The 15,492-nt window shown below is 36.1% G+C and overlaps 1 protein-coding gene across 1 annotated transcript in view; it reads left to right on the top strand.

Moving 5' to 3' along the window:
• Positions 1 to 15,492, top strand: part of SUGT1 (SGT1 homolog, MIS12 kinetochore complex assembly cochaperone) — a 56,681-nt gene that overhangs the window by 39,291 nt on the left and 1,898 nt on the right. Inside the window, exons 11-12 of the mRNA XM_036456497.2 lie at positions 3,226 to 3,316; positions 7,159 to 7,340. Coding sequence (XP_036312390.1) covers positions 3,226 to 3,316; positions 7,159 to 7,340 — 273 coding nt within the window. The remainder of the gene's footprint in view (positions 1 to 3,225; positions 3,317 to 7,158; positions 7,341 to 15,492) is intronic.

The raw sequence follows: 15,492 nt of genomic DNA on the forward strand, positions 1-15,492 counted from the left end.
ATTATGTGCAGCTATTTCAGTGAATGGATTAAGTATAATTTCAAGTTCAGGTCAACGTTTCTCAGTTGAGTCAGGTTGTTACTACAAGCTTTGGCTGGCTTTATAAATGCCTCTCTGTTTGGACTGCACAATTAGTCAGTCAGGTTATAGTGGCTTTCAGTAGATGCCAATACTAGCATGCTTTGCTCTTTGGGTACAACAAGGAGCCTTTTATAGATAGTGCTTCGCATGGTAACATGAGGTTCGAATATAGGGTGCCCTGTGGTGGATGCTAGTTAAGGATAGTGTTTATGTATATCCTGCTAGCCAGGTCTCCATTTCCAGATTATTTCCAAAAATTAAAGGAGTAAGATAGCAATTTTAAATTTTAGGATAATATTGATAACCTTTTTTTTTAGTACTACTGCTGTCATTACTAGCTATTCAATTGCTATCCCTTTTAGGAAAATTTCAGCAATGACAACTTAAAATAACCAGAGTGCAATACTGTGCATGAGAAAATGTTGGTGAAATTTTACTTTATAAAAATGAATCACAGTTTATTTTATAGAATTCTAGAGATTCTTATGAAATAATTGTTTTTGTTTATGTATAATTTAAACATATATTAAATTTAGAATACTATATTTTTTGTTCCTTTCCCAGTGACATTTGTTTTATGTTTTCTCATGAAACAATTTTTTGTTACCTTTCTATTTTTTTTAAAAAAAGTTAGATTATGCAGAAGCCACATTCCCTTCCATACCAGGTGTGTTTCTGCCAAAACCGGTTTGGCTCAGTGGATAGAGCGTCAGCCTGCGGTCTGAAAGGTCCCGGGTTTGATTCCGGTCAAGGGCATGTGCCTTGGCTGCGGGTGCGTCTCCAGTGGGAGGTGTGCAAGAGGCAGCTGATTTCTAGCTCTCTATCCCTCTCTCTTCCTCTCTGTAAGAAAATCAATAAAATATATTTTAGAAAAAAAAATATTGAGGTGTATTTTTGTGATAAGTGTTTTGTTAAGGTATTTTATTTTATTTTAAACATTTGGTAAGTTTTTTTTTTTAAATATATTTTTTATTGATTTTACACAGAGAGGAATTGAGAGGGATAGAGAGTTAGAAACGTCAATGAGGGAGAAACATCGACCAGCTGCCTCTTGCACACACCATCACCACCCCCCCCCCCCCTCCCGGGATGTGCCCACAACCAATGTACATGCCCTTGACTGGAATTGAACCCGGGACCTTTCAGTCCCCAGGCCGATGGTCTTCCACTGAGCCAAACTTGCTTCCGCTGTTAAGGTATTTTAAAATGCATACTTTAAGGATTCGCACACTAAATGCAGGTTGTAGAATGATTACCAGTAATTGCTAATTTAAATGATTCATCTCATTTAAAGGAGTCAGATAACTAAGGTGTGAATAGGCCTTTTTTTTGTTAAATCTGCCTTTTTATAAACATGTTTTTTGTTTTTTGTTTTTTTGTTTTTTTTTTTAGAGAGGAAGGGAGATGGATAGAGAGAAACCTTGATGAAAGAGAAACATCTTCTATTGGCTGCCCCCTACTGGGGATTGAACCTGCAAACCAGGCATGTGCCCTGACCTGGAATTGAGTTGGTGACCTCTTGGCTCATGGTTGACACTCAAGCACTGAACCACACCAGCTGGGCAAATTTTTTCTATTAATAAAAGTAATCTTTTTCTTATGAAAAAAATGCTAGTATATAAAATCTAATTTGATTCTTTTTTTGTTGTTGTTACTCTTCATCTGAGGATATATTTTTCTCCCACTGGTTTTTAAAGAGTGTGGTGAGGGGAGAGAGAGCGAGAGCGAGAGTGAGGGAGGGAGAAAGTGGGGGGGAGAAAGATAGAGAGAAAGAAACATCAGTGCAAGAGAGAGACACGGATTGATTGCCTCGCACATAAGCCCGTGACTGGGCTGAGGATCGAACCTGCAACCTCAGCCAACACTGATCCAAACCTCCCATGGCTCTCATTTGATTATTTTATTAGATTCTTGTTGTTACTATTATTATTTTAATCTAATTTGATTCTTAAACTGTTTGCATAATAATTATTACTGTTTACCATCGCTATAAATGCTGATTTTTGCTAGGTTAAAAATGGGGGTGAGGGCACTAATTTGAATAAGGAAAAAAGGTAGATATAAGGTATGTGAGTGTATGTTAGGGTAAGTGTAGATTTTAGGGACAAACCTTGGTTAGAGAGTAAAGGATGCCTTTAGAATAATGTTGACATTTTATTTGAATAAGTGACTTAAGTTTAGTTTTTAGGAGCTGTTAATAGTCTGCCTTACACATTTCCCCCCATCTATATTTTTCACTGCTCTAACATAAATGCTGGTCTTGAGGCAAATTGGTTTTCTCCCTATTCCCTGATGCCCCTTCACACCTCATGGCTCCAATTTTAGGCTATTCTCTTTGCTTCTGGAGACCTACCCTGTCCACCATAGGAGATACTCCTTCCTCTCACAACTCTTCACAGGTACCCTGAAACCTTACCTGCTCACATACAGGTGTGATGTCTCCTGAGCTTTTAGAATATTTATTTGCCTCTTTAGTAACTTTCATGGAAGGTCAAGAACAGGTCTTGAATATTTTAAAAAATCTCTCATATCCCTGAAAACTATATCTTGCTCATAGTGAGTGTTTAATAAGTATTGCATGAAAGATTGTGAAATGTTGATTTTGTGTTATTTTTTATACAGTGGAATGAATTTTCTCCACTCCAAACAGGTTAATGTATATGCAACTGTACTAATTCGTTTAGGACAGGGTTTCTTGGTGGTTGGCATTGTTCTATTTTGAGTTGGATAGTTGTTGTGGGAATATTGTCTTGTATGGTTTAGCCTGCCCTACTCTCTCCTCACTAGATGTCAGTAGCACTCCTTATCCTCACTCCAGTTGTGAAGACCAACAGTGTCTCTTACATTGATTGCCAAATGTCTCTTGGGGTCAGTATGACTCCTGGTTGAGAACACTGCTTTAGAAGAAAAAAGCATAAGGATTTCAAGATTCTTCTTAATTGTACTTTATAATGTGTGTATGTTTTTGAAGGGCTTTTAAGTAAAAACAAATGTTTCAAAATTCTTCAAATTTAACCTTGTATAATTTAGGAAGCTATCTGAAGGACACTATTAATTTTTATAAAACTTTAATGACTTAAGATAATTGCATTTTTTGTGTCTACTTTACATTGAACGATGGATTTTATTTGGTGTTTTCTGCAGATTGAAATTAAAATGAAAAAGTCAGAGGCTGTGAGATGGGAAAAGCTAGAGCGAGAAGAAGAAGTGCCTAAGCCAAAACAGTTTGTAGCAGGTTTGTTTTCTGGCCTCGATGAGCTTTAAATTCAAATCGTGTTATATAGTTGAAATTAAATAGTAATAAGCTTTTTTTTTTTTTCATTGTTTATGTTCCCAATATAAGACATATCGAGTATCATAAGGTTGCTCTATAATGAATACAAATTGGCTTGTCTTATAAAGGTTCTGACTTCTTAAACTCTTTAGAGTACAAATGAATGGCAGCAAAAACCTAGAGAAAATTTGAATTTATTGTTTACCTTGCAGTTTATGACATCAGTTGGGGGTGTTTTTTGCATGTGTGTGCGTTGGCCTTTCCTATTTGTGCTTTTTTAGTTTTAAATGGATTAGTAATTTACCAATATATTTTCTCCTCTTTCCCCTCCCCTATTTATTCCTTTATATGCTGATATTGTCAACTCTAATTTTCTGGAATTTCAGAGATTTACTGAATAAAGTATTAATTTCACTATATTGTCTAATATAATGAATTTATTTATTTATTCATAATATATTTTTATTGACTTCAGAGAGAGAGATAGAAACATCAGTGATGAGAGGGAATCACTAATTGTCTGCCTCCTGTACAGCCCACACTGATAGAGAATTGAACTGTGCCCACCTGGTTCGTAGGTTGACACTCAACCACTGAGCCATGCCGTCCGGGCCCTTTCAGTTACTTTTAGATATTTCACTGCTTTCTTCTATAACAGAAAACATATTTCCTTGTGGAACTTTTTAGAAAACTCTGAGTTAGCCAACAGATCATGCATTTTTATTATTTTTTATTTTGAAATAATTCTCACACAAGTTGCAGAAATAAGAGTTTCTATGTACCCTTCTCCTAGCCTTCCTGGATGCTAATATTGTAACTAAGCTATAGAATAATTAGTAAAATTAGGAAACTGACACCAACAGATAATTTTTAAGAATGAAATTTGGGGCTGGATAATTAAGAATTAAATTGCATGTTGGTATTTAAGCTATTTAAGCATCTGTGTCCCACTTTATTTGAAAGACATAGTAAAATATGTGCTTCTCTTAGGGCTGACTCCCATAGATTTTGGGGCTGAAGTTTATATATAGCTCAAAGCATTTTTAAAAGAAACACTTTAACTGTAGTATCTCATTTAATTCTAACAATGGCCCTATATAGTAAGCACCCTAGTATTGTTTCTCCTAGTTTACAGGATCAGAAAGGTTAAGCAGCTTGTTGTAAGATCACCTAGTGTTTTTTATTGTCTAGGTCTAAACCCAGGTCTTTAGACTCTAAAGAGTCTGGGCTGATTCTTTTGTTAACCTCCTACGTTTTACTGCTTGTTTCTTCATTTTCTAACAATGAAAAGTCTCTGCTGACATGAGTATCTTTGCAGTTTTTTGATATTATAGTGAACTAGAGGCCTGATGCTCGAAATTTGTGCACTTGTGTGTATGGGGGTCCCTCAGCCCAGTCTGTGTCCTCTCGTAATCTGGGAACCCTTGGGGGATGTCCGACTGAAGGCTTAGGCCCGCTCTCCCCGGGGAGGCAGGAGAGGCTCCTGCCACCGCCTCTGCGCTTGCCAGCTGTGAGCCCAGCTCTGGCTGAGTGGGGAGTGCACTGACCCCCAGGGGCAGCTCCTGCGTTGAGCATCTGCCCCCTGGCGTTATAGCAATTGGTTGTTTGCATATTAGCCTTTTATTATACTTGATGAGTAAGGAAGTTAGGTTACTCTCAGTAATTCATCTACTACCTACAGGTGTTAAAATTTTTCTGAGATCAACTATAATTTTTCTGAGATAAACTTTTTTTTAGTTTTACAGACTTTTTCTAAGCTAAATGCTTTGCATATTCATAAAGATGCTATTCCTCCTGTCCTGTTATATTTTTGTAAGGAATTAATATGCTTGTCAGATTCCTGTGTACTGCAAGCTGTAGACACCAGATAAGGGCACATTGTTTAACCTATGTAGGCAGTGGAGATTCGAACCTGTGTTCCTATCCTTCTGGGAAGTTGCATTAGAATTAATTAAATCCACGTTTCCTAGGCTCTCAATTTTCATGGCAAGTTAAATTTTTTCTTTGGCTATTTGTGATAATATACAAAGATAGAGGAGATTATTAGTAGAGGAAGGTAGGTAGTGTTTGAAAAGTAGCATGCTTGCCCTGAATAAAACTGTGTGGTGTGTTGTAGTTTTGTTTTGAAGCAAGGATAGGCAGGGAGAAAGTTCATTTCCCTGTGAAGAGAAAAGGTGGAAAAATAGAATGAAGAATTAGTAGTTTTCTCATTTATTTTGAGGAAGGGGATGTAGAGAAGCAGTAGTGGAAGAAGGACATTTAGATTAGTATTAATGTGTTTTAATATAGTGATAGGAAATCTTTGAATCATTTTTTTAAATCTCTGTAGTTGCATTGTCCAATATAGTAGCTGCTAGCCACATGTACCTATTGAGCACTTGAAATATGACTAGCCCGATTTGAGATGTGCTCTCAGTGTAACATACATACTAAATTTTGAAGACTTAATAGGAAAAAAAAGAAATAAATGCCATAAAGCTTTTATTTTATGTTGAAATGATACTATTTTGTATTTATCAGGTTAAATAAATATATTATTTAAATGCATTTCACCAGATTCTTTCTAGTAAGGTGGCTACTAGAAATTTTAAAATTATATATGTGGCTCACATATGTGGCTTGCATTATATTTCTACTAGAGGCCTGATGCACAAAGATTTGTGCAAGAATTGGCCTTCCTTCCCCTGGCTGCTGGCACCACCTTTGCTCTGCCCAGAGCCGCCTTTCCGCCTTCCCATGCTGCCCAGAGGCACTGAGCAGCTGGGGCAGTGCAGAATGCCTGCATTGTTGCCATGGCAATGATGCAAGCATCCCATCCCCAGCCGCTTGGTGACTGCATATGCAAATTAACCCACCATCTTTATTGGGTTAATTTGCATATTTGCTCCTGATTAGCTTGTGGGCATTGGGAAGGTATGGTCAGTTTGCATTCTTTTTATTAATGTAGATTGGACAATGAACAGAGAGCTGCTCTTATAGCTACTGGGTATGTTAGTTACTTTTAAATTATTTGTGTGCCAAAATCTTAATTCCTTTCGTCTTTGGGGCATCCTTGACAGTGCCCTGAGTCCCTGGGCTGGTATCTGTCTGCCTGCAAGCGGCCTCCACTTATCCCAGTGTACCCTATAAATACTGTTATTTGCTATGTGTGCATAGTGTGGGCATTGAACTCTATGTCATCCCATATAGTATTTTTGAATATTACGGACCTGATTCTTATTATCTCCTATTGACATATTCTGATATTTTTAATGTGGGGGAAGAATGGATGAATTAACTCACTGCTGAATAGGATGGACAATTATTTACATTTGCAGTTTATTTCTACCCTGGAAGATATATAAATATCTTGGGAAAGGTCACATTTTTAACATTAAAATCTTATCAATAAGAGAAATTTCTGAATGAAGCAACTTAAAAAACACATTAATTTTATAATTGTACTATCTTTGCAACTTTTCTGTAAATATATAAAAGTTTGTATATACTTTCCACTTAGTTTCCCCTATTATTAACATGAAGAATCTGTTCTTAATCTAATTTCGCATAATGTATAAAAAGTTTATGTTTTATGGAACTACTTTGTCCAAAAGAGATTGCTATATTTTACATTATGTTAAGTTTTTAGAATTGTAAATATAATTATTGATGCCTATCAGAAAGATATTTATTTCAAACATGAAGTTTAGTGAAATTCAATCACCTATTATTTGCTAAGGTGTTCTTTATATCATGGTCACAAAGTTTACATATTCTTAGCATAATCAACACATGTTAATTAATCACTTCATTTTTCTCTGTAGATGTAAAGAACCTATATCCATCATCATCTCTTTATACAAGAAATTGGGATAAATTGGTTGGAGAAATCAAGGAAGAAGAAAAGAATGAGAAGTTGGAGGGAGATGCAGCTTTAAACAAATTATTTCAACAGATCTATTCAGATGGTTCTGATGAAGTGAAACGTGCCATGAACAAATCATTTGTAAGAATATACACTTTAAAAATATATATTGTGGTAGTAAATTGCAGAAATTTAAAAAGAATAAGATCAAAATTTGAGTCCAAATTGCACGTACTTTAGTTGGAAGTTCTTTTTGAGTAAGCTTTGTCTGAACATTTCTTTTTGCTCTAAAATTTCTCAGAATAATTACTGATGAAATCAGAAACTGGTCAAGGAGATAAGAAACAAATGGTTTACACCAAATATTTTTTTTATCACTGAATTAGAACTGGAAAGGCTTAAGAAATACCAAGGTTACAGTGGGTGATACAGAGTTATTCTATTGTAGTTAGATTTGTCAGAATAGCTGAATGAGCTTCCATTGTGTACCTTCTAGAATCATGTATAATTTCAATGTCAGATGAAGAATACAGAAGGGAAACTTTCAGAAGTGTTTGGCAAGTGAAAGTGGATATTATTATTCATTGGTTTTTAAATAATTTCTCAAAAAATATTAAGAAAATTCAGATTTTTGCTCAGGCAGCATAAATGCTGTCTATATTAGGCCTCAAGTTCTGAGATCTCAATAACAAGTCATCACTGTAGAATTACGTAGATTTTTTGCTTGAAAATGTAATCATTTGATTTTTCCCAGTAGCATTGAAAATGTAACAGTTTTTGTTTTTATTAATCCTCACTGAGGATATGTTTGATTTTTTTTTTTTTTTTTTTTTTTTTTTTTGAGAGAGAAGGAAATGGAGTAGGGGAAGAGAGAGAAGAAAGAAACATTAATGTGAGAGAGAAACATCGATCCATTGCCTCCCGTAGGTGCCCTGGAATGGAATCCATAGTCTTTTGGTGTAGGGCAGTGATTGGCAAACTCATTAGTCAACAGAGCCAAATATCAACAGTACAACAATTGAAATTTCTTTTGAGAGCCAAATTTTTTAAACTTAAACTTCTAACGCCATTTCTTCAAAATGTACTCGTCCAGGCCGTGGTTTTTTGTGGAAGAGCCACACTCAAAGGACGAAAGAGCCACATGTGGCTCACGAGCCACAGTTTGCCAACCACGGGTGTAGGAGATTATGCCTCCAACTAACTGAGTCACTTGGCCAGGCTGTAACTCTCTTCTTTTAAGGCAGTGGTCAGCAAACCGCGGCTCGGGAGCCACATGCAACTCTTTGGCCCCTTGAGTGTTCTAATACCACTTCTTCAAAATAGACTTGTCCAGGCCAAAATCTGATTTCTGTGCATGGGCCACCACACTGTACGTGCACGCCCACATGTGGTATTTTGTGGAAGAGCCACACTCAAGGGTCCAAAGAGCCGCATGGTTTGCCACCTACTGTCTTAAGGCATTTATATTTACAGTAGAATGTTAAAATTAATATTTACTAATTAATATTTAGGTAATTGGTGTGTTTGAGGTTTAGATACTCCACATAAGTTACTATATGGTAACTGGTCATGATTGTGCTTTTCACTGTTGACTTAAAAAATTTTTGTTTTAATTAAACTTAATTTGAGATAGTTGTAGATTCACAGGCAGTTGTAAGAAATGATATATCCTTTAGTTTCCCTCAATTGAAACATTTTACAAAACTGTAATACAACATTACAACCAGGATGTTGACAGTTAAAATACAGAACATTTCAATTGCCACAGGATCCCTCCTTATCATTTTATAGCCATACCCACTTTGCTCCCACTCCTACCCTTTCTTAGCCCCCGACAAACAACTATTCTGGCAAGTCTTTGTCAGATTGTAGTTTGCAGATATTTCTCACAGCCTATAGCTTATATACATATCTTTTTATTGATTTCAAAGAGGAAGGGAGAGAGATAGAAACGTCAATGATGAGAGGGTCATTGATTGGCCGCCTCCTGCTTGCCCCACACTGGAGATCTAGCAGGCATCTGGGTCATGTGCCTAGACTGGGAATTGAACCTTGGCCTCTGGTTCATAGTTTGACGCTCAACCACTGAGTCAAGCTGGCTGGGTCACTTTTTTAATGTTCTTTGCAAAGCCAAAGTATTTCATTTGATGAAGATTAATTTATCAATTTTTTCCTTTGTGGATCATGCTTTTAGTGTCAAATCTAAAACTTAGTCCTGGATCTCAAAAGATATTTTTCCCACATTTTTTAAAAATAAAAGTTTTGTAGTTTTACATATTACATTTAAGTCCATGGTCCATTAACTTAAAATGTGAGACATTGGTTAAGGGTTTTTGTTTGTTTAACTTGTTTATATTCTATTACTATGCTTGTTGAAAAGATTGTTTTTCCTCCATTAAATTTCTTTTCACTTTTCTCAAAAATCAGTTGAGCATTTTGTGTGAGTATTTCTGGGTTCTCTGTTCCATTGATCTACATGTTGCTCACTCCCTTTGTTAATACCACAGTCTTGATTACTATAACTATATAAGTCTTGAAATTGGGCATATTTATTCCTCCCTACTTTATTTTTCATTTTAAAATTGTTTTATCCTAGTTCCTTTGCCTTTCTATATACATTTTAGAATATTTTGTCTATATGTAGAAAAAATCCTTTTAGGAATTGCATTGAACTGTATATCAATTTGGAGAGATTGACATCTTTACTATGTTGAATTTTCCAACCCACTTATTTAGTTTTTCTCTGATTCCTTTCATCAGCATTTGCAGTTTTCAGCATATAAATCCAGTACATGTTTTGGTAGATGTGCCTAAGTATTTAATTCTTTTTTTTTTTTTTTTTTTTTTTTTTTTTTTTTTTTAGTGATTATAAATAATAATATATTTGATATTGGTTTGTTGCTTATATCTAGAAATACAGTTGTGCTTTTTAAAAATGTTTGCCTTATATTCTTTGAATTTGTTGAATTTAGTAGTTTTAGGAGATTTTTTCGTAGATTTATTTTTGATCTAAGAAGAATAGATTCCTTCTGCTTTCTATATCATTGTTTTCAAACATGGACTGTTTTAGTTTTACCTTTTATCTTCTTTTCTTAATATATTGCACTGGCTGGAACTTCTAGCACACTGGGTTGAATAAGAGTGGATATCCCCATCTTCAGTCTTTCACTATTAAGTATGTTGTGCATATTTTGTAGATGCTCAACCAAGTTGAGGTTATGCTCTATTCCTATTTTTTACTGAGCTTTTATATCATGAATGGCTGTTGAGTTGTTGAATGCTTTTTTTGCATTGATCAATATAATAATTTGATTTTTTTTAGCGTTATATGATTAATATGATTGTTTTCTATTGTTGAACCAGCCTTGCAGCCCTAGAATAAATCCCACTTTGTCATAGTGTATAATTCTTGTTATGTATTGCTCAATTTTATTTTCAAATACTTTGTTAAGGATTTTTTTGTCTATATTCATGAGGGACTTGGTCTGTAGTAGTCTTTTTTTTCTTTTTTCTTTTTTTTAAAATATTTTATCATATTTTGGTGTCAGGGAAATACTAACTTTATAAGAGGATTGGGAAGTGCTTCATCTTTTTTTTTTTTGAAGAGCTTGGATAGAATTAGGTTTCATTATTCTTTAAACATCTTTAAACCATTGATATCATCTGAGTCTGTTCATTTCTTTTGAGGGGATTTAAAATTACTATTTTAGCCCTGCCAGTGTGGTTCAGTGGTTGTGCATTGACCCATGAACCAGGAGGTCATGGCTCTTTTCTCTGCCAGGGCATATGCCTCAGTTGCAGGCTCAATCCCTAGTAGGCAGCATACAGGAGGCAGTCAATTAATGATTCTCTCTTATCATTGATGTTTCATCTCTCTCTCCCTCTCCCTTCTTTTCTCTGAAATCAATAAAAACATATTTTTTTTAAAATTACGATTTTAATTATTCTAATAGCTTATAGGACTATTCAAATTATTTGCTTCATATTGAATGACTTGTGGTAGTTTGTGTTTTTGAGGAATTGGTCTATCATGTTTAAGTTTATAGTGTTAATATAATAGTATTCCCTTGTTACCCTTTTGATTTCTGCAGGATCTCTTTGGTGGTTGATATTCTATTTCATTCCTATAATGGTAATTTGTATGTCTTCTCTTTCTCTTTCTTTCCCTTTATCAGTTTTGCTAGAGGTTTGTCAACTTAGTTGATTTTTCCCCCCAAAGAATCAGCTCTTTGTTGATGTTTAAAAACTTTTTTGCCATTTTCCCCCCCTAAATTTTATTAATTTCTGTTCTTCGTTATTTTCTTCCTTCTGCTTACTTTGGGTTTATTTTGCCTCCCACCCCTTTTTTCCTGGGTTCTTTTTGTTTTGTTTTGTTTTGTTTTAATGATTTTTTACAGAGAGGAAGGGAGAGAGATAAAAGTTAGAAACATCAATCAGCTATCTCCTGCATACCCCCTACTGTGGATGTGCCTGCAACCAAGGTACCTGCCCTTGACCAGAATCAAACCTGGGGACTCTTTAGTCCGTAGACTGACGCTCTATCCACTGAGTCAAACTGGTGAGGGCTTTCCTGGGTTCATATGTGAGCTTATATTGTTGGCTTGACTCTTTTTTTCTCTTTTCTGTTTGTTGTGTGGGTTTATATCAGCAATGACATAGAGGAATTCAACAAAAATATCAATAAACTCTAGAAGCCTGGTGCACAAATTCGTGCACAGGTAGGGTCCAGCCAGCACACCCTGATTGGGGCTGATCAGCCTGGGCTGGCTGGGAGAGAGGATGCAGGAGGTTCGCTGGCCAACCCTGCCCCTGATCTGGGTAGGGGAGGCCTATGGGGGGAGGGTCCATGGGCGATTGGCCAACTGGTGCTGCCCCCTGGTTGAACTCCAGTGGAACTCCTGGTTGAGGCAACAATTTGCATATTAGCTTTTTATTATGTAGGAATTCTTAGCAGGGTTTTAGCTGACTCCTACAATTTTTGATAGTTGTATTTTCATTTTTATTCAGTTCAGTATGTATTTTGATTTTAGTTGAGACTTGTCTCATGGATTGTTTAGAGGTATGTTGTTTAGTTTCCAGGTGATTACAGATTTTCCTATTGTCTTTCTATTACTGATTTCTAATTATTTCATTGTGGTTTGAGAATGTGTGCCATATGGATTACATATTTTTATTTGTTTGTTTTATTGCCCAGGATTTGGTCTATCTTAACTAAACTTCTACTTGAAAAGAATGTATTCTGTTGTTATTTAGTGTAGTGTTCCATAAATATCAATTAGATTTTTTTTTGATTGAATTCCTCTATATCATTGCTGATTTTCAGTCTTTTTTTATTTTATTTTATTGTTTAAAGTATTACAAATAGTAGTACATATGTCTCCTTTTCTGCTTTTCCCCCCCATTGACCTTCCTCTGGCCTCCCCTACGCCCAGGCACTTGCCCTTCCCCTTTCCCCCCACCAGTGTCTTGCATCCATTGGCTATGCCTACATGCATACATACAAGTCCTTTGGTTGATCTCTTCCCCTTCCCCTCCCACTCCCCTACCTTTTCTCTGAGGTTTGAGCATCTGATCGATGCTTCTTTGTCTCTGGATCTATTTTTGTTAATCAGTTTATGTTATCATATTCTACGATCATAAGATATTTATCTTATTCTGACTTATTTCACCTAGCATAATGCTGTTGCAAATGCTAAGAGTTCTTTCTTTTTTTACAGCAGCATAGTATGCCATTGTATAGATGTAACACAGTTTTTTAATCCATTCATCTGCTAATGGGCACTTAGGCTGTTTCCAAATCTTAGCTATTGTAAATTGTGTTGCTATGAACGAAGGGGTGCATATATCCTTTCTGATTGATGTTTCTTATTTCTTGGGATATATTCCTAGCAGTGGGATTACTTCAAATGGGAGTTCCATTTTTAGTTTTTTGAGGAAACTCTGCACTGTTCTCCACAGTGGCTGCACCAGTCTGCATTCCCTCCAGCAGCACGCATGAGGGTTCCTTTTTCTCTGCATCCTTGCCAGCACTTGTCATTTGTTGATTTGTTGATGATAGCCATTCTGACAGGTGTGAGATAGTACCTCATTGTCATTTTGATTTGCATCTCTCGGATGATTAGTGACTGAGCCTGTTTTCAAGGAAGGTCTCTTGGCCTTCCTTATGTCCTCTTTCAAAAAGTATCTATTGTATTTAGGTCCATTGCCAATTTTTTGATTGGGTTGTTTATCTTTCTTTTGTTAAGTTGTATGAGTTCCCTGTAAATGTCGGTGATGTCATTGGCAAATGTGTTCTCCCATGCAGTGGGCTGGCTTGTTGTTTTTTGTTGTTGTTGTTGATGGTTTCTTTTGCTGTGCAGAAGCTTTTTATTTTGATATAGTCCCATTGTTTAGTTTCCATTGCCCTAGGAGCTTATCGGTGAAGATACTGCTTTGGCATATGCCTGAGATTTTGCTGCCTCTGGATTCCTCTAAGATTTTTATGGTTTCTCGGTTTTACATTTAAGTCCTTTATCCATTTTGAGTTTATTTTTGGTATGGTGTAAGTTGGTGGTCTACTTTCATTTTTTTTGCATATATCTGCCCAATTTTCCCAACACCATTTATTGAATTTTAATTGTATTTTTCAATTTTAAAACTTCCCATTTAATTCTTCTTTACATCTTCTGTTTCTGTTGTGAGGCTTTTTACCTTTTCAATTATTTTCAAGCAAGTTCCTAATTTCTTGTTGAAGCATTTTTTTACCATGACTAATTTAAAATCTTTTTCAGATGATTTTAACATCTCTTTCATCTCAGAGTTAATATCTGTTGTTTTCTCTTTTGCTAAATACAATCTAACATCTGTACTTTGTCAGTGTTTTTCACCAGTGTCAAGTGGTTTTCAGTTAAACCCTGGACATTTTCATCTTAAGCTATGGGACTCTGGATCTTGTTTAAACCCTCAGTCTTAGTTGGGTTTATCTCATAACCAGTCTGGCAGGGGAAATGAAGGCTCTGCCTCATTACTGCCAGGTGGAAATAGATATTCAGGTACCCCACGTGGTCTCCTTGTCGGTGCTGGGAGTAGGAGTTCCAGCTGCCCAGAAGTTTCCATTGACACTGCAGGCAGCAGAGGTGGTGGGTTCATGACAGCCTAGCATGGGTGGAAGTCTAGGCTCCCTACTCAGCCTTTATTGGCCTGGGGTGGGTTGGGGCCACAGGTTTTTTTTAGTGGTGGTTAGCTGAAGTAGAGCGATGATTGTCTACTGTCTTCTTAGGCTGTCTTTCTGATTTTCATCTTTTGCTACAGAGATCAAGCTTGCTGGGATTTTTTGTTGTTGTTCTCACCCTTTGACATTTCCAGTTTCTTTAACTTCAACTCTAGAATATGTGAGGCAGAAAGGAAACCCAGGAAACTTACCACATGTTGTTCCTTGGGTCCCAAAGTCTCTGGTTTCTAGTTGATCTGTTGTTTTCTTTTTACCGTTAGAGTCTTATGTTTCTCTCTTCTCCCCTCCCCTCCCCTCCCTTCCCCTTCCTTCTTCTCCCCTCCCCAAAAGGTTCTTAGTTGTACTTAACGGCAACAATAGGAAAGAGCACATTTACTCCATGTCTCCAAGAAGGACAAGTCAGTCTCAGTATTGACTTTCAAGAGCATGCCAGACAAGGTAGCGGTGTGTGAAATTTCTAAGATAGATTACAGGAGCTACACCCATTTTCATACATAAACTTTGTTAATTGTAGTTGAACCATGTACACCCATTAAACAAGCCATCTGTTTGGCAGCATTGACCTGGAACATTCTTAGGGTTGCTTCTTTCCTTGTGGGAATACAAAAGAAACAAAATAGGGTCTATCATGTATGACCTTCCAGTCTAGTTGGGACAAAAAGACCTTCATATACAAGCATGTCAAACTCAAATGCTAACATGGGCCAAATTAAGCAAGGTTTAAGTTTACGTGGGCTGCAAAAAAAACCCCCAAAACTTAAATTTTCATAGAAACATAGGTTTATTTTGATAGAGACATGCTAAATACAAAGGGCTAAAATAAATGAGTAATCATTAACATAAAATGATAGAACATTTTAATAAAATTAATATTTTTTCTTGAACATTAACTTACCAGACACTGAATTACTGCACAAATTAATAAGTGTAACGCAAATAAACCTATTTTTCTTGTTCTCAGAAAGTGAAATATTTCCTTTTGCCCACACCAAACAAGTCAGTCCAAGACTATAATGGTGTGGCAATTGGCTGATAAAATATTGGTGCTACTATTAGTGGAGAGAAATGATGTGCCTTAGTGTA

This window comes from Pipistrellus kuhlii, unplaced genomic scaffold, assembly GCF_014108245.1.
Source record: "Pipistrellus kuhlii isolate mPipKuh1 unplaced genomic scaffold, mPipKuh1.p scaffold_m20_p_3, whole genome shotgun sequence".
Taxonomy (NCBI): domain Eukaryota; kingdom Metazoa; phylum Chordata; class Mammalia; order Chiroptera; family Vespertilionidae; genus Pipistrellus; species Pipistrellus kuhlii.